We start from the raw sequence: 20,126 nt of genomic DNA on the forward strand, positions 1-20,126 counted from the left end.
AAATATGCAACATGTTTTCAAACTATATATTGTTAGCAATATATTTATTTCTTTATGTTCTATCTATGATGAAAAGTGTATTCAGGCTAAGATCAGATCAATATCCAAACTGCCTTAGCTGCTTATTTTACCCAAAACTGCTTCCCTAACAAAAACAAGGTGCCTCTGCAACTTTTACTCTTTTGTTGCCAGTCACTCATAAATGCTTGTTAAAGGCATTCCGACATTAATTTCTGCGCTGCCCTTGAACTTTTTTGGGTGAAGGTGGCAACTTTGGCAGTCAAACTTATTTTAACATCGGGAATTCAGTACTTAAGGTTAAAAGAAAACAAGTTTTTTTACTTTTGAATAATTTGTTTCACACAACAAAAACTCTGCACTTTCACTGTACAGAACAGCTAGATCTCAACAGGTGTAAAAAAAAATGAATATGACCACTAAATGATACCATTTTTCTATTTGATTTAATGTTTTTCCATTGCAGCTGTAAAAACTGGAAGGAGGGAAGTGTTGAAAAAAGTTCAACAACCTGCCAGTTAAAATCTTTTTTTAAAATTTTAGAATTGCACAAAATAAATGACCAATTCTAGATGTAACTGGGTCACATTCCCTAAAACACTTTTCTTTGTGTTCTGGTGTTGATCAAATACGAGTATGAGTTGATGTCAATGGGTCTTTTCTTCTGTTTGACGCAAAATTGATATGGCCACCAGCTGTCCTGACTTCTGTCCCCTTTGTATCATTTTAATGGGCCTATATCATGCAAAATCAACATTTTTGAGCTTTTAAATGCATTATAATGTTAATTCCTCACTATAACAACCCCAAGGGGTATTTCGAACCATTCCTGCATTTCTGAGCATTCCTCTAAAAATCTGCTCTCTGACAACCAACCCCTCCCAATCAACATAAACGAATGGGTTCTCACGTTGTGACATTACAAAGAGAAGAACAACCCCTTAGAGCAGAGGTGGGCACTGAGGGCCGCATTCCTGCATGTTTTCCAGCATACCCTGCTCTGGCATGTTCTGATTGGCTGGACACACCTGAACCAGGTAATCAGCCACGAGTAGGGCAAGACTATCTGGAAATCATGCAGACACACCGGCCCTCGAGGCCTGGAATTGCCCACCCCTGCCTTAGAGGAAGAGTCTGCACTGCCAGGACCGCCCACAGGCTCACACACATGCCCAATGTCTCAGCAGAAGCGGTGGTGTGCATATATATAAGGAAAGCGTTTTTGCCAAAGTTAGGCGGGGCCTCAGAAAGGCGGGGCCTCAGAGATCGAGGAGTCTTACTTCCAGGTAGCAAATGGAGCTGCAAAACTAACTCATATTTTAATTTTAAAAATCGTTCTTTAATGTGCCAAAGATAATATATTATTATATATATTTCGATATTATTTACTCTGAAAAGTTTATTAAGAATAGCATAATATAGGCCTTTTAACAAAATTGAACTGCACAAAATAAAGAAGAATGAACATTAATGCGTGAACTTAAGCTAGTTTTCCTAAAACTGCAAATACCGGCTTAAAACGAGTGGCTAAGCAAAACTGAAACAGCATGCACTATATGGAACACACTAGTTTATAAAAAATACAATAGTAAGGGACAGACACAAAAACTAGCCCTTCTCCCCTCAGTCATAGCCGGCTTCAGTCTGCACGCATGCTCCTCGGCATGATACTACATGAATGCAGTGACCATCAGATAGACTGACAGACATACAAGTGTTGACTGTGCAGAATATATTTGGTTAAAATGAACCACTCAAAACAAAACATTTGTTATATCGACCTGTATTTTGGTCTTTCATCTTGGAAGTTACTCAAAGTCTGGAGATTATCCGTCATTCTCTACAGATCTGGGCTATGTCCGAATTCCCTCCCTACTCCCCAACTACTAAAAGACTGTCCAGAACCCTGTAACAGCAATGCGGACACCATGGTCAGTTATTCTTTTTTCTTTTTGGCAAATATGACGTCACCAATTTCACAAAGTAAAATTTAATAAATGGGAGCATTATACAACGACTGCTTATGAATCCACTGTGTTCTGATAATGAAAAGGTTGATGGTTTATATAAAAAAAAAAGCATTTAAATACTTTTTTTTTGTGCACAAATTGTTCAATTGCAATGCATTGTGGTCTGTATTCTCTGATCTAGTGAGCATCAATGCACACTTGCCGAGACTTCTGAGAATTTTCTAGGGCACTCAATTTTGGAATCGCAGATTTGGACAGCGCTACGTAATGGATCAAAGATTTCCAGATATGGACATCTGTAGCCAGTTCCTCTTGCAAATCGGGGATTTTTTCTATTTTGCTTATTAAAACTTTTAAAAATACTTTTATGAACTATTGGGTGTTTTTTGTTGTTAATTTTAGCAATTTTTTTAGCAACATTTTACATTTATATTGTTTTTTTTCTTTATCTGATTGTGTAAATTGAATGTGAAATTGTTCAAAAAAATGTTTTTTACAGATATGAGGGTATGTCATGGGAAATCTTTCATCTATAAATGAATTCCATTGATATAAAGACACATTCCTGGATTAGTTCAATCTGTAGATTAAACAGAAAGCAGTTCATGGATGATCTAAATTTACAGAAATCCCTTTTCATATCAGCAAGTCTGACTCAGTCCCTGTTTTGTTCATGCTACATGTCTCACTTTTAAATGTCTCTTTCCCGCTTGGTTGCTTTGTGCAAAAAGGAAAAAAAAAAGTCAGATGCAGGTGTTAGCCTGTGGCGCTGCAGTAAACTAGATGTAATCTGAAAAACTCTGCATAGAAAAACACGGATCTCTGAGACACTGTCAGTGTGGCTACCATTACATAATCAGAGCATGAAGGACATAAATCCGTTTGTGGCCTGACCTGACCTGCAGAGCCAGAAATAGCAACTGGAATCTATCATTAATAAATGAATGGTTCAGCTGAACATCTAGATAGCTCTAATTCCCTCTCATGTGTTCTGCACTCTTTAGTGCTGCAACATTTAGATTATATTAAAAAATATATTGGAGAATGATTTCCTATTGACAGTAAAGAGGATACGACTGCGTTTGTCTTTCTGTTGACTTTCAGTGTGTCCTTGATGTTACAGCCTGTCCACCTGATGTGGTTTCTGTAACTGAGTGAGCTAGATAGCACCATCTGTTTTGCTGCATGTGGCGTTTAGTGTCAGTTTGAAAATAAGAATGTACGTTGTGTTTTTTCTGCTTCTGCCTTTAGGCCCGCATGGAAAATATCTCGCCTCTATTTTGCTGCCTGTTTCAACATTTTAATTTTATTCAGCTAAATAAGAGAAACAAGGAAACGTCCACTTGTTAATTTATTTTTTATCAAATGCAGTTGATCTAAGATGCAGTTGGTCTAAGAAAAATGTTTATTACATTGCCAATGAACAAAATACACAACACAGATCTGTTAAACTGTACCACACTTCTGACTGAAACACATCTCAAATTCTTGGGAATCGTAAAAAAAAATTTGATACTTGTAAATGAACTCAGTGTGAGCTGCAAATTCTCCACTGATTACATCCCGGTTCACAGAGTCTGCGTGTTCTTTATTGATCAAAAATGATGTTATGCTAAAAACCGAGTTTTCTGCTTAGTTCAACCCCATTTTAACCTCCCAAGATGAGTCCACTTTAGCACACATTTACAGTATCCGTTGTTGTTATCATTTAATATTCACAATGAGCGAGTTTTAGGATTTTCTGCAGTGGTTGTCCTACTTCTCCATCTCGCAGCTCCATCTTTTTCTGTGGTGCAATTAATCTTGTGCTACTCACCTGATACCTCACCCCAATATTTGTCTCCAGGTGTCTTAGCACCTCTTTCTATTTTCCTGCTTGTTACAGTTTGTGTCCATGTTTGAAGACCACACTTCAATCCACGTTGGCTCTAAAGGCCGTGTCACACAGCCACCATGTTTATTTAGCGCATTTTCCACATATGAAATTTCGTTTTTTTGTGATGCATGTGTGATATACATGCTTTTTTTGCATTCGTCAGTCATTAGTGTCCGCAGATGACCGTCGAGGGTTTCGTGAATTTGGTTTTGAGTTGTTCAAAATATTTGTTCGGTTGAAAATGTTTTCATTTTTCACCTCAATTTTTTTATATTTTTTATATTAGTTGACCTCCTATCAAAATGTCCAACATTAAGTCTACCAATAAAATACAAGCATTCTACATAAGAAAATTTCAACACCTTAGAAATTTGTCAACATACTTTTAATTTACATTTTTCCAAATATAAAAATTGTATAAACAGATTTCTCACACGTGACTTATTCATATTGTGTTAATGTTGTTGGGTGGTTTTTACATTTTCAATTTGGAGCTTCACATGAGATTTTACTGTATAATTCAATCATGTATAATTAAAAATCTCAATGTTTGTCCTAAGTGAGTTATTGGCCATGTTTTGCATGCTGCAGTTAGGTGATTGATTATCCCATTAACCCATAAGAACCTATGGTGACATCAGCGTAACAGAAAAAATATCAGAAATTGATTCTGTGTTCCATTTGGTTTGTGGTAACATACACATAATTTCATTTTTAAGAAAAAATGGGTCTGGGTTCTTATAGGTTTAAATCCATAATTGAATGTTTGGAAGTTTTAATGGACCATTTTAGATTACTTGAGATATGGTCACAACAAAATTCAGGCTTTCACTGTGATTATTACTGATTATAAGTGGTTTTTCATTCATTCTGTTTTATTTTCTTTGTTGGTTCCTTTTTTCTGCTTCATTCTAAATGCCTGTAAATATCTGAGGGTCATAATAATATTATCATCTGATTCAAAAGATGGTCCCCTGATGAACCAAAAAGGCAGAACCCACCATTTCTAATCAATTTAAAATCTACTTTAAATTCAAATAAATATGTGTTTGTGTTTCAGAAACAATTGAAAGACATACGATAAGATTTGTTTGTTGGCTGCTTTTCATTAGGCTTTACCCCGCGTTCAAAGGGTAATGCGGGAAAACAGATGAACGTTAAAAGCTGGCTCAATGCCAAGACAGAAAGTCAAAGTTTCCTTTCATAAGCAAAGAGGTTCATGTGTCAGCTATTTGCTGTTCCCTGACATTTCACTGTAAGAGGACAATTGGTTGACTTTGCTCCTGTTTGCCTTCAAATCTTTGTCGATAAGCAGCAAATCCCTTTTCCATTTCATTATAAGTTATTCCATTTGCATTTCTGGATGAAACTGGATTATTATTCGTGGTGTTGATCTCAATGAGTGTCACTGTATCTGCTCTGAGGATCTTGTACTGCTCATCATGCCTCCATGTCTCACTGTCAATACTTATTTGTGGCATTACAAGAACAGGATGTGCTGTGGGATTTCTAAATGTCCCCGTCACACAACTGGAATATTGTTTGATGGCTGTGCAGAAATCTGTCGGGGATCTTAAGCAAAGACAAGAAAATTCAATGTCTTTGTATCTGTCATCCATAAAGGTCACTTACATGTTTTTGTCGTCTCATTCTAGGTCATCTCTATCATAAACCCATCTGTCTTTAAACTTAGATTGTCTCTTTTCTTCTTGAGAGAGTTTACTGCTTTTGCATTGTGTGTATTTATTTGATGGCTCCCATTCTTCAGTCTTTGCTCTTCTTCCTCTCATAGGCTGGTGACTGCTGCTGCTATGAAGGACGAGGCTGAGGAGAAGCTGGAAAAAGAAAGGCAGGTTGTTGAAACGCTCAGGTTAGGAAACGAATGCAAACACGAAAGAGAAACCTACATTATTAAAACAAAAACAAGTCAAAAATTACTAAAAGACCCACTTCGATCATCTTTTGATCTATTATAAAGGTGTTCCCAGTGGTCTTTTAATTATGATTATACCGTTTTTGGCCAAAAATAAAAATATCTGTGTCTTTTTCTTGGACGTGGTTTCTGCAGAGCAGCAGTTGTTCATCAAAATTTTGCCTCTGAGTTGCGTGTTGGACTGTTGGCATGGGGTAACCCCGCTCCCCTTTTCCTCCCTGATGCTGAGAGCTTTGTGTTTACATGTTCGCTTACCGCCCCACACCTCCAGCATAAAATTATCTGTGCGACAAAATAGGCAATCATTTTATTATTTTAGTTATCCAGCCATAGAGTTTTGATCCAGAGAAAAACATACATGGATCTGTTTGTTTGCAAATATGTTCTTTTTCCAGCAGCATTTTTTTTGTTTGCCCCTGATTCACAACAATTGAAATAAAGAAATCCTTAAAAATTCAATTTTAAACTTAATTTTCACAATAAATACTCTCCATCATCAGAAAAATGCCACAAAAACATGAACTTTTTTTTTTTATTAGGGTGGGTCTTTAAAACATCTGTTTTCTCTAATATTGAGACAAGAGCAGAAGATTAATAAAACAATTTAGGGTTGCGGTTCCTTGCTTGGCTGTCTAGTACTTTAACAGATGCGAGGCAGGAAGTCGGCGACTCAAAGGAAACACCTGTAAGAGGTGATGGAAGCAAGACAGTAAAAAAAAAAAAAGAGAGTGGAAAACACGGGGGAGAATTTACTCGCCTGACCCAGAGGTTAATTCATGGAGGGACAGCTGGAGAGACATGAGAAGTTCATGACTGTGGGAGCAGAGGAGAGAGGCACAGGTGAAATGAATGGGAGAGAGGCGATGAGATGTCGAGGGAAAAGTGGTTTTTAATCAACCGCTTGAAAGATTCAAAATAAGTTAACCAACAGGAGGGCAAATGCATGCAGTCTCTTTGTCTGTGTCTCCCTTTTTCATTGCTGTCTTTATCACAGATGACAGATCTGGCTCATATCTGTATTCCTCCATTTGGTGTTGTCAGCCCTGTGATTTATGACATGTGACATAAGAGAAGTGGCTGTCGTGACGAGGAGTGCCCGTGCTCCCCAGCCAGTCTGCACGCACGCACTCCGAAGCCCTCCAAACCAGGCAAAGCCTACCCGTCCATCCCTTTCTTTTTTTATTTTTCAAATGTTTTTGATCCCCTCAAGTAACAAAGCCTAGAATAAAATTATACCGACTACATCCTTTACCTCCAATAAGACCCAGCCATACAGGAAGTCAATGAAGTGCAAGTCTGGAGGCTTACAGCTGTCCACCCACCTTATTTTTTAAGCAACAAGTCTTGGTATGTCTTGCAATCAATTTCCATGTAGTTCATTTTGCAGTCATTATTGAAAAAACAAACTAGTTTAAAACTTAGGCCACTAAGATGACGTATGCGTCTGATATTTTTTTTTGTGCATCATAGCCCTTAAAAATGCAACTTTTTATGAGGCAAAGACGTAAAAAACCAGCTGCTCCTCGTTTCAAATTTGCCTGCTTATTCTTGCCCATCTGACATGAGGATAAATGTCACCAAATTAATTACAGCATCAGTTTTTATGTCCCTGATATGCTGCATAAATTAGGACTGTGTTTGCCAAGAGGAACATTTTCAAAAAAGTTTTAATTGGCTCAGAAAATGTTGCCAAACTGGAAAAAAAAAGTATCCTAAGATCATGTATGCGGTAAAAAGTCTGTTTGAGGAGGTTAAGACAAGTTTCTAGATCAATTAATGTTATTAGTTTACTGAGGAAAAATCAATCAAAATCCTCGCTAAAATGTTTTTGCTATCTTTCTGTGGTATTTAAACTGTTTCCTTGCAGTTTTTTTGTGTTTGTGTGTTTCAGAGGTGTGTGTGCACGGCAGCAGAAAGCCCTGGGTGCCACCCGTTCCCTGCTGCACCTCGCTGGCGACATGCTCGCCGATGTACAGGGTTTCCTCCGCCAGCTGACACCAGCTTGGCAGACCTTTAGATGTCAAATAGAGCAGCACAGCATGCAGGTGTTCTCAGGTAACAGACCTTTAACAAACACAGAAAAGGACTTTTTACAGGATAAAGCAGGGAATGTTTTCATGTAGAACTGGGGCTGAGATGAAAGGAAAGAGATGGAGGAAGTTGAACCAATAATCTATCAAGAATAAATATTAGTTTAACTGTGTGGGAGACTCTCCTTTTAGGTGTTTTGTGTAGTTTAACTTAATACTCAAAGTCCAGCAAAGAGGATTTACCAGAATCGAAAACATTGGTCGAGTCTGGTGAAGTTGTAGTAAAATTGAAACAATTTCGATTGTTTCAAAATGCCAACCAGACTTAACAATACTGCAATGTGCGTGAACATGTGCACGTGTGTGTGTGTGCGTGTTTGTGTGTGTTGGTGTTTAACTACTGACAGTAAATGCCTGGAGCAGTCTAACCTCAGGCTCACCTCTTGGGTGGGTCTTTCTCTCTGATGCATACTCCAAACAGCTGCCAAGTGGAGATGCGTGTTTTTGTGTGGGTGCGTGTGTGTGCGTGTGTGTGCGTGCTGAAGGGAAGAAAAAAGAAAATAAAAGAAAGAAGTTTATCTGTTTGCATCGATGTCATGTGAGCACGTGTTTGTTCAGAGGTCTGATGACAAAAAGCAGCCGCCTTGAGGACCAACTAATGGAAATGAATATGGACGGTCACTTTACTGCGCAATGAATCTCATGATCATGTGGTCTGTGTAAAGCACTTTCATTTCTTTCCTTCTAAACACAAACATAACACTTTTAGCTGTTTTTACACTTTTCCCAAAATACTGAAAAACATTTTTGTATTAGAAACCTTGTCAACATACAGTCTGTCTGTTAGGCCAAAAGCAGCTACAGCCTTAATAGCAACTGTCCTTACGGGTAAATACAGGCTGTCTGCAGGCAAAAAATGGGAAAACCTGTATGAAATATCAAGGTCGTAGTCTGTTTGATGAGCCCGCAGAGTGAAAATGTTTATTCATCTTTTTCTTTGGGCAGAATGCAGGCAACAGGTCGTAGCAAACCGTCAGACAACACGCAAGGATGAGTAAGGGGGGTGTTTCAGTCTGATTTTTCACACTGCCCAATGTGTTGTTGACATAATAAGCGAGGTATCTTTGTGTGCCATGCACAGGTTTGCCCATTTTGTGCCTGCAGAAAGCCCATATCTAGCTGAAAGGTCAGTTGTGACTATTGACTGTGTATGGGAACTGGACCAGGTAACTGTGACATCACCCATAGAAAATGGCTTACTTCTGGCTCCCAGGAAATCAAGTCAGTTCAGTCGACTTTTTTTTCACAATATGGGACCCAGAAATTGTCAGTAACCAGTGTTAGGTCCGTGTCAGTCGGAGTCAATGTTTCTATGGCAAGTACTCTCGCCAATCAAAAGTGATTGGTGGAAGTTCACACCCCGACCACTTGAAAGTGGGCTGAGGAGAATCTGTCCGTCAAAAGTTTGGAACATTGGATGTGGGGCCCAGCAGGAGACACATACTTTTTGTTGAGACATCTGATTGGCCAGTTTAGAACCTGAATAATATGCACCACAAAAAAATTTTATGAACAAAAAATTAGGATTAGTTGTTTATGTTTTTAACATTTACTTGTGGGGTTGTTTTTCATGATGGAGGGCGGACATTTAGAAAATTAAGTTCAAAATTGCATTGCAGGGTATTCCTTTAATCAAAGTGTGTATCAAGATCAGACAAGAAATGCAGTTTAAAAGGGAACATGAAAAATACACTAGACAGGCCAGGATTTTTAATTTTATTTTTGAGTCATTTGATGCAGTTACATTGTGAAAAGGAAAAACGCATTTCTGTTAATCCATTTTAATGGTCAAATTAGATTTTTGTAATTGAACTTTACTACACATTTAGTAGAGAACTTTTTGAAAACGAAATGTCAAATACCATTTTCTTTATCAGTTTAGTTAAGTGACAGAATCGGTGATGTTGAAGAAGAAAATGAAAAAGCGGTTTGGCAGATTGATATTTCATTTTAATTTTGAGTCAATGAATGCAGCTTCATTTTGAAAATGACAAAGCATTTCTGGTATTGACTTTTATTTTTAGTTATGCTACAGAATCGCTTCCATACTTTTACAATAGATCAGATGATGATTAGAGTGGGACTTTAAAAAACGTCTGTGTATCTGGTGCTGAAACATTTTAGCTGCCTGTCAGCCCTTAGTTTTGTGCCAAACACGTAACAAGGAATAAGTATAGTTGGTTGTATGATGAAGTGGGAAAAGAAAGACATCAGAAATGAAGAATGAGAGTGAATCCAGACAGACAAGATGAAAGCGATGACGCCCATTGAGCTTTTATCTTGTACAGATGTCAGCAAACAAGGTGGATGAAATCTTTTAAGGTTGGTTTATGGGAAAATCCGCGTCTTCACTGAAGGTGTTGGAGAGGTGATAACGGATAGAATGGCGGTAGCCACGCCCTAACGAAAAAAGGGGGTGTGTATGTTTGACCGATACATGAACCAAAGCCATCTGCCAACACAATGGGTTGTCGTTAGACGGCTGTATATGGGATCTTTTTCCCTCTAGCACACTTTTGTATACCTGTACGTCAATCCTAATGGCAGCAGTTTTAAACTGTTAAATATATTTGCACAATTTGTAAACAGTTTAGCAAGGAAATGTGCTTCCCTGTTCTTGTCTGCATCTGTGATTCTCCCTGTTTGTCTGACTCAGACAAAAAGAGAGATATGTGTGGAAATAATTGAGATAATATTACATAAACAGGATGCACTTGAAGAGGCAGAATCTAAACATCAGCACAAACTTATATTAGATTCTCTAGAATGATCTGAAGGATCAGTGATGTTAACCTGCACATCCAGACAAGCACACATCACTCAGTACTCAGCTCGCTTCACTGGCTCCATGTCAGTTTTAGAAATCATTGTAAACGTCAACCTCACTTTGTTTTTAAAGCTCTTTAAGGTCTTGCCCCTGCTTACTTAACAGGAGTTTGAACTGTTCACCTCCATTCTAGACTTTTAGGGTCTGCCAACCAGCATCTGATTCATGTGCAAAGGTCACACTAGAAACACAGCAGTGACCATGCTTTTTCTTTTTTTCCTCCTGAACTGTGCATAACCTTGGATCTTAACATCAACTAAGAATAGAATAGCTAGAATAGCTTTGAATTCTCAAAAAGCAACAGTGCTTTTTGGAAACTAAAATGTGAATGGATTTCCATTCATTCTTGTTTACTCGTTTGTTTGTACACATATTTAATTTACACTTGATTATCTTGCAAGACACACAAGGAATCTGGAAAACTTCACCTGCACTGTTCAGTACCACGTATTTATCTCTGAGTCACACTGGTTGAGGTTTTGGCCAAAGATGTCCTGAATCCATTGTAGGTCAGTGAATTGGATCATTTAAAATGAACGAAAATCAAGCAATGAATCGAATTTTTAAAATGAATCATTACACCCCTTGTAATAAGAACTTGACAGCTTCCATCCTGTGTGACTCAGTGTTTTTTTTTTAATAATGGCAATTAACTGCAAAACAAAGACTTAACAGTCAGACAGGCCGGTTTGCTTTCAGATCTAGCTTTTCCCGCTCTGTTTTTTGCTGCGGGGATGTCACTTAGATGTAATTATATCTGCAACCGTATCTGTGCATTCTTGTGTTTTTTTCTGCGCCTGAGTTTGAGTGAGTGATTGTGCATGCTGCTTTACCCTGGCAGACCTTGTCATGTCACGGTGACCAGAGAGCAATTATCAGTCTATTGCCGGTTTAAGAAGGACCTCCTATATCGCCGTCTTCCTGCAACGAGAGAGTGAGTGAGAGGCAGGCGAGTTGAGAGAGCGGACAGAGAGGGCGGGAGAGAAAAAGGAAATCAAAACCACAGAAAGAGAAGAAAAAGAGACTGAGAGAGGGGGGGATGAAGGAAGGGAAAACCTATGAGGGAGAGCAGGGGAAAACAAAGAGCTGCAGGAAGAAAATGTCAGCCTGACATTGCTGGATCATTTGAGAGCTCTCCAGGGCCATAGCCACTGTGCCCTGCTGCACCTCTAAAACCACCCTCGCAGACATCTCTCCCACTACATAAATATAACCACTTCTTCGGCATGAAAACACTTTGACTGGCTGAAATCTACATTTTTCGATCAGTTGTGTTAGCCCACCGGTGGGGACTATTTTTTAAAGATGCTTTGATTTAAAATTCACTTTGTTTAAAACTGTTAAGTAAAAAACACAGATTTAATATTTCAGTTCTATAGTTTCGTTTTTTAAATTGTTTAAAATTTACGGTTTTGCTTTAATAGTTTTCACAAAGTTAGAAAAATCTGAGTTTACCTTTTTAAAGTTTTGTTTAATAATAATAATAACAATAAATTTGATTTAGAATGTGCTTTACATTATAGGTAAAATCTCAAAGCGCTATATATTTACATGGACTTCAGGTGATCACTTTCTGAGTTCAGGACTTTATTTTGTTGAGTTTTTAAAGCTAATGTAGTTACTTTTAATTGCATCTTTTAAGTATTTCTTAAAAGAAAATCTTGGTTTCTAAACTTTCCATAACACAACTGACTTTTGTCAATTTTTGATGTAAGAACGATCTGCAATAGTAAACGCATAATAACAAAAAACCCAAATACTGACTTTATTATTAATAAATTAAGACTGGCGGCCGTGGTGCAGTGGTAGGGCGGTCGACCTCTGATCGGAAAATTGCAGGCTCGATTCCTGCCTTGCCCGTCCATGTGTCGAAGTGTCCTTGGGCAAGACACTGAACCCCGCCTTGCCGGTGGTGGCAGGTTGGCGCCAGTGTTCGGCAGCGGAGCCGCCACCAGTGTGTGAATGTGTGTGTGACCGACGCTACCATTCTGTCTTTTAGCAGAGCACTTAAGGAAAGCAGACCTGTTTAAGAACCACCATTTATTTTATAAATGAAAAATTTTATGATTGAATTTATTTTAACAACAACATAAAAGTGAGCATTGTAAGATCCTTTTTTTATTTGAAAAGGGATAAATAATAAAGAAGGCCTGTTTGCTCATCCCTAGCTGTAGGTCGTTGAAAAATGAAAGTTTATCTATTGAGCTCATTTTAGTTTTATTGTGTGTGTTTTTTTTCACCTAGACAATTATTTTTACATGCAGTGCAATGATTATCTGACTCTGGGATGGTTGTACAGTGATGTGTCTCAACTCTTTGAATGTGCATAACAAGAAACAGGGAGAACACAAAAAGTTATACATGCATGATTCTTAAATTGTAATGTTTCTGTATCGTCCTCCGAGTCCAAGCTTTGGATTGCCGGTGTGTGGACACCAGCGTTGCTGAACATTTGTCATGTCATCTTATCAATAAACTCTTTTTGTGTTTCTGTTGTACAGCGTTAAATGAGGAGTTTCACCAAATAAAAGAAGAAAAAGAACTTCTAGCTCAACAGTTGATGTAAGTATCGTACACCCACGCATGGAAAAACAGGTGCGCCAATGAAGAGGCAGGTGTACGACATCTGTGTTGGCTTAGGAACAGGACACTGCAGGCCTGGATGGAGGATTCGGTCACCTTGCTGACTTCAGGTGATCCAGGAAAGGCTCTTGTTCCTTAAACAAAATGAATACCAAATTATGCACATGATAAATGTGTGGGCTTAAAAAACTTCATAAAACATGATGAACCACTAAAACCTATTTAAGTACTCCCTAAATGGGTCGCCAGTTGGGTGTAGTTAACAATTTCATGTTTCAATGTTTACTTATCATATTATGCTAAAGCTAATCTATATGTTTTTCTCAGGTGAATTAAACCCTTACTATTCAGCTGCAGATCTGATACTGTCTTCTTGAAGGGTCTTATGGCAATGCTGCAAAATCTTCCAGAAATAGTTGAAAAACACAGAAAAAAACTTTTAGGCTTTCAAAGTATGTCTTATTGGGAAACAGGTCAATTCCAGTGGAGAGTTATTTTTCAGTTTTTGGTTTTGACATTTGTTTGTCCAAAGCAATGATGACCATTTTCAGTCTCTGTGTTTTCCTGTTCTGAGTTATGGTTTTGTTCTTAAGCACCAGGGATTATGACATTCAACGAATTAAAATGTCAGCCATTTCAAAAGTGCACTCAGAGATGCAAAAAAAGGGAGTAAATGTTAAATGAGTCCTCTGTCTGATAACAAACACCTTAAGGATCTACTTGACATGACAGACTGCAGATGAATCACATTTTTATTTTTACAAATGTCAAACCCTCCTCTATCATCCGCCAGTCTTTTATCCCCTCCTTTTTTCTTCTTAAAGGAATTTTGTTTTTATTTTATTTATTTTTTTACTTTTAAAAGCAGTTGCCTATAAGTTTTTATTCAGATCATGTAGCTCACATATGTGGAAATACACATGACCTGTTATTAAATGTGTTTTTGTTAAGTCTTATTTCCAGAAATCCTCGGGAGATGATGTTGATTACTGTTATGACCAATTTTTGTTTTTTTTGCGTGTTTTCCTTTTCAAGTCAAATTGACTAAGATTGTCTACTTTCTTTGTTTATCCTCTGCCTATTTCTATTTTTTGTTTTTTATACCTCATATTCAGCTTTTTGGTCAAATAGAGATAAAAAACCATCATGTTTTAAGCCTCTGTTACTTATTAGAACTATTTCATGGTCCATGCACATTTACAGCCCTGAGTACTAAACGTTTCTGTGTTATTCGTAATGCCTTCTGTATAAATTGAGAGAAATTCCCCCTTCAGTTAGACAGAATAATAATTTAAAAAAAAAAAAAATTGGTAACATTTTATATTAAGATTCCTTAACAAGCTTTGTTAACACATTACCAAGCATTATAATAGAAGTCTTTTAAGGTTTATTGAATTACTTAGTTGACACATTGGCAAGCATTATTGTTAGGATGTTTTTAAGATGCTAATGATACATTTATTGGCATTATAGATGTCTAAGAAATGTGTCAGTGTTAAAAAGCTTAATAAGATTTATTAACACCTTTGTTAACAAATTAAGAAGGATTATTATTGTTTGAGGTTCTAGTAAGACATTAGCATTATAGATGTCTCACACAAGCCTAAGTTTTAATAAGCTTAATAAGTTTTATTAACTAACTTAATAAGTAATAGGCATTATTAATGTGTAAGATGCTAGAAAGATATTTATTAGCATTATAGATGTCCTGAAAGTGTTAATAAAATTCATTAACATCTAAAGTCAGACCATTGTCTTCAAAGTCCATATTACTAAACTGCTTATAAGTTTAACAAGTGAATTAATTAACTTTGTTAAAAGTTTATTAATTGTTTTGCACCTAGATGTTTTGGCCAATTTTTAAAATATACAGGTTGCAGTAAAGGGTTTTATTGATCTTCCTAACTTTCCAGACGATATTCCAGGTATGGAAAAATCAATTATCAGATTTGTTAGGCCTCTTGACAGTGATTTGTATAAATGATTTGACTTTGGTTCTGTGTCCCTTCCGTTTATTGACAAATTCTTATGCATGAGAAACTACAGTTTGTGCCCCTAGGGATGCAAAGAGCTTCATCCAGTGTGGGTCCATAGGCAAGACCCTTCATGCTACCTCCTACCTATGTAGCTACAAGGGGGCCCAAGTCTGGATCTTTCTGTGATGGTCCCCAGGCCAGGTTGTGTCAGGAAGGGCATCTTGTGTAAAAATCTCTGGCAAACCACCTCTGCAAATCAGTGAAAGCTGTAATGTGAAAAGTCCATGTAATCATATTAGTGCAACAAACTGAACAAATATTACCCAATCATGATAAAAATTTTCATTTTACTTTTTAGCAAGAATATTAGCATGAGAAACAGCGGCATGAAAGATACTATAAACACCATGAGTTTAGCAGTATTGTAAAATAGGATGCTCTAATAGAAATGACTTGACCTATACTGATGATTTTCTTTTTGCAGCTGATATCAGACTGAGCTTCATGCTCCATGTGACAGCTGATCAGGCCTCCACTCCCTGTCTGTCTCTTGCTGATTGGTTGCCTGTTCAAACACTCAGTCCTTCTTTGTGCATCTGCATCAGTGTTCTCTTCACTCTCACCATGTATTACATCAGAACTTTCCCAACTTTGATTCTCTCCAAGAAGTGAAAAACAAAACATTTGTTTGTGTAAAAGAAGTGTTGCCATGACAACTCCCCAACCTTTGACCCCTCCCTCCCACCTCCGCTGAACACTAGTCTTCAACACCTGTTGTGTTTCTGTGGTGCCGGCCCGTTGCCTGGGAAATGCAAAACACAGAGGCGTATCTGTGAGACAGCTCGAGGACTGTGCGTGGCTGTGGAATTTTTCTGATGGTAGCACAATGTCTGCGATGCATTCAAGGACTGCACGTCTTTTTTTTTCTTATACATTGGCAGAAGCACTGTTCAGCTTTTTTTGAGTTGGTTTCCAGATTTCACAGTTCTTGCAAGTACTTGTTTGTGTTCACTGTATGCACACTTGGACTTTAATCTTGTACGGTTTACCTTGAGAAATATTGTGATCACATGACAAAAATGTGTTTATGAAGTTCCCTGTACAAATCTTTAGGTGGAAATTTTAAAGACCCATCCTGTTTTTAACTATGTCCTACAAAACAACAGTGGTTGTTTTATTTTAAAATATGATTGTATTATGATCAAAATTAAAATACCTTTAGGAATGTTTTTTACAATAGATCAAAGTTGATGATTGGAGTGAGACTTCGAAGCTGCCCTGGTATTGATGCCTAAATGCTTTATGGACTTCCCTGGAGGCAAACAGTGCCTGTAAGCTTCAAAGCACTTTAAGATTGGCACCAGGCGCTGAGTTTATAAAATCAAATAAAACTTTACTTATGAAGCACTTTTCATACACAATTAACACAAAGTACTTAACAGAATTAAAACATACTCCAAACTTCTTTTTTTTTTTTTTTTTTTTTTTTTTTTTTTTTTTTTTTTATGTAACAGGACCACTGAATGTATCTGAGAACTGGCCAGAGGGAGTGTGACGTCACAATGTCTTACTTCCAGAAAGTTGAAAGTCAGTTTAGTCACCATTATTTTTGCGATATGTACGTTGCCATTTTGGAGCCAGACGTCATCAGTAAGCAGTGATTGGGTCGAGTCTATGTAAGTCAAGATTTCTATGGCAACCACTCTCACCAATCAGGAGTGAGCTTGGTGGAAGTCCACGCCCCTACCACTTAAAGCGGGCTACACAAAATCTGTCAATCAAACGTTTCGAACATTGGACGTGGGGGCCCGCAGGAAGCACCTACTGTTATTGAGGCCTCTGGTCAGTTTATTACTAGAATATCTTGCGCTATAGAAAAAAACTTCATGAAATAAATTAGGATTTACAAGAACATGTTCAGAAAAGGTGGTAGAGCAAGAGTTGTTATTCTAACAAACATAATGACTAAGTAACAGCAGTTTATTTCTCAGTAGAAGTCTATGGGATTTTAGCTTCTTGCAGCCAGATGGTACTTCCTGTTTGGAATGCCTGGGGGGAGGGCTCACTCAGTCCAGTTCTCTTACAGTCAATGCTTTAAACTTAAAAACCAACAGTAGATCAAAAACCTTCATATTTAAAAAAGAAAAAAAAAAAATTATCACAGAATGTCCTCAACCCTCCGACCCCCACACAACCAACATTATGAAACATCAATATAGATGACATTCAACATAAAAACAGAAATCTGGTTAAAACAGAAGTGAGGAAATAGTACAGTGGGTATTTATCCACACTATAGCGACCTCTCCGCCGATCATCCCAGAGGAGGTCACCGCAGCGTTCCTTCTGATCAAAGCAGGCAGCCTGACTCTGGAGATCCCACAGAAACCACCCTGTTCATGTATGATCACCAAAAATAAATGTAAACAATATTCTTAAGATGGGCAAGACATAAAAGCAAAGAATGAAGACATAAAATAATTTTAAAATGAATTAAATACACTTTTAAATTTCAACTAAAAGCCAGGTTTGAAAAAAGTTTGGCCATTTGTTCATCCTTTCATCAGCCACCACAGGCCTGGTTGAAAGCGTAGATGAAAGAACTGATGGATGAGCCGATTGAGAGAGGACAGATGAAAGATGTGATGGTGGAATGACTGAAGGTCAAGAGCAGAAGAGCAAAGGTTGGATGTGACTGATGTGAAACGACTTCATGAAGCGGATGCTGGCTGGTTGCTCTGTCTGTTACTCCATGCTAGTATGTTTTTAATTCTGCATACCTTCTTTAGTCAGCTGTTTATGTAGTTAAATGAGTCTTAGCCCCCTTTCCCTTTAGTCAGAAGCAATCCCACTCTTCCTCTTTCCTGCTCCTTCTGTTTTTGTTAGGTAACATTCAGCGAGTGAAGTTGTTCTGACATGCAGAGTGGACTGTATCAACAGAAAACTATGCAGACTCTTCTGTAAAGTTTTTGGAAGCAGTGATACACGCCAGCTTCATTTTTTATTCTTCGATTGATTGAAACATCTGATTACGCTGAAACCACATGTTGCCAGAGTGACAGAGGATTTATGCTTGAGTCTTATTAGCATTTTCAACCACAGCAGCTGATGAAGTTTTGGATGACAGATGAAGGCAGCAGGTATGCTTTCCATCTAGTCTGTAACTTGAGCGATCATCTGTGCCAAACCCACTGCAGCTCAAACTGGGCAACGTTTTCCCTCCTTTTCCTATAATTTGTCTTTCATCCTTTTGTGTCTAAATTTAAAGATACTTATTCAGAAAAATACATAAAAATCTGCCATTTCTTATGTAATATTATTATAAAATATATGCTTTTTTTCCCCAAAACCTGGCATTCACAGCTGTGATCAATGCCAGTTCCTGCAACATCTTTAAAGGCTTGAAAATGAAATTATTTATGCTCTTACCTTATTTCCATGTGCATGCCACATGACTGCTGCCTGTCGAATCCTCAAAGAGCTCAGCCATCCCTGCAGTGCATTGTGCTCTTGAAGTTATTTTGAACCCCAATCATTTCCCAGGGATACAAAAAAAACCTCATCCTGTTCTTATTCGTCTTTTACTCTGGAGACACAAAAGAGAAGAAAAAACAAAGCTTATTGTTAAGAATAAAATGCAGTGCTAAATAGACAGCTTTGCAAATTACTTGCAACTGTCACGTAATGGAAGACGATTAAAAAAGAGGTTGGAAACAAAAGGAAGAGAATTGGAGAAATGGTTTTGACGCTTTTGGGGCCTTTCTTTCACCAGACTTTGCTTGAAGGTGTTGTTTCTGATGTTTATCGGAAAAAGCCCAGGAATGTTGTTGTGCTAACAAATGAAAGCACCGGAGTGGCAACAGAGTCTGTTGTGATATGCTCTCACAGCAAATGACAAAGACGGTGATGAGCTGTATCGGCCGATTTACTGAATCCGCTTTTGGCGAACGCACCAATTCCGCACAGTTGTCAGAGAAAGCTGTGTGCTTGGAAGTGAGCTCAAATGCGCCGGCCTGCCCTCTCATGCTGTGTCCTCATTGCGTGCACTTGCAAGGTCACAGGGCTAGACAGTCCTCAACACACACACACGTTAACTGATCATTCCCTCGATGAGGGGATTAGGTTTAGAACTTGCACATGTTGGCGGAGTCAGGGGGAAAGTGATTGTGTGATTGTGTGCAAAAGATTAACCCTATAACCATTCATATCATATTTGATACATGCATGTCTGAGACCCCTATCTTATTAGCATGATTAAAACCTGTCTAAAAAGCTCACTGTATATAACTTGGTCGACGTTTTCTGTCCTGTAGTTCTTCATCATTCCACTAGAGGCAGTAGAAAGGACTTTTCCTGCCCTTTTCAAAATGGGTGCTTCAGTTCAGATGAATAATTGTGATCAGGGAAAGCAGATTTAAACAGATGGGTTTTCAGTCTGGATTTAAAAATTGAAAAGGAGTCAATGTTACGGAGGTCTGGGGGGAGAGAGTTCCAGAGTTTGGGAGCCGAGCAGCTGAAGGGAAGAAGAAGACCAGAGAGCGAGAGGGAGTGTTTATATGGAGGAGATTAGAAGTATAAGAGGGAGCCAGGTTATGGAGGGCTTTGAACGTGTAGAGAAGAAGTTTGAATTGAATCCTTACTGCTACTGGAAGCCAGTGCAGCTGCTGGAGAAAAGGAGTGATGTGATGGCAGGAAGGAGTTCTGGTCAAGATGAATTCGGGCAGCTGAATTCTGGACCCACTGAAGTCTATTAAGAGTTTTCTTGGGAAGACCAGAGAGAAATGCATTGCAATAGTCAATGCGAGAAGTGACCAGACGATGAACTAAAAATGGAGGCGGAGTGGACGGTGAGG

General features: G+C 38.1%; 1 protein-coding gene and 1 long non-coding RNA gene across 2 annotated transcripts in view; one reads left to right on the plus strand and one right to left on the minus strand.

Moving 5' to 3' along the window:
* Positions 1-20,126, plus strand: part of lekr1 (Leucine-, glutamate- and lysine-rich protein 1) — an 86,495-nt gene that overhangs the window by 35,536 nt on the left and 30,833 nt on the right. Inside the window, exons 4-6 of the mRNA XM_011482854.4 lie at positions 5,657-5,734; positions 7,689-7,852; positions 13,216-13,276. Of these exons, the coding sequence (XP_011481156.1) occupies positions 5,657-5,734; positions 7,689-7,852; positions 13,216-13,276 (303 nt within the window). The remainder of the gene's footprint in view (positions 1-5,656; positions 5,735-7,688; positions 7,853-13,215; positions 13,277-20,126) is intronic.
* LOC105355498 (uncharacterized) overlaps positions 1,961-20,126 on the minus strand; it is a 28,336-nt gene continuing 10,170 nt past the window's right edge. The window contains exons 5-8 of the long non-coding RNA XR_013647136.1: positions 18,703-18,859; positions 15,418-15,539; positions 11,548-13,431; positions 1,961-5,699 (exon numbers count right to left, since the gene is read on the minus strand). This is a non-coding gene — a long non-coding RNA (uncharacterized LOC105355498). The remainder of the gene's footprint in view (positions 5,700-11,547; positions 13,432-15,417; positions 15,540-18,702; positions 18,860-20,126) is intronic.

This window comes from Oryzias latipes, chromosome 13, assembly GCF_053564925.1.
Source record: "Oryzias latipes strain Hd-rR chromosome 13, Olatipes_Hd-rR_3.1".
Taxonomy (NCBI): domain Eukaryota; kingdom Metazoa; phylum Chordata; class Actinopteri; order Beloniformes; family Adrianichthyidae; genus Oryzias; species Oryzias latipes.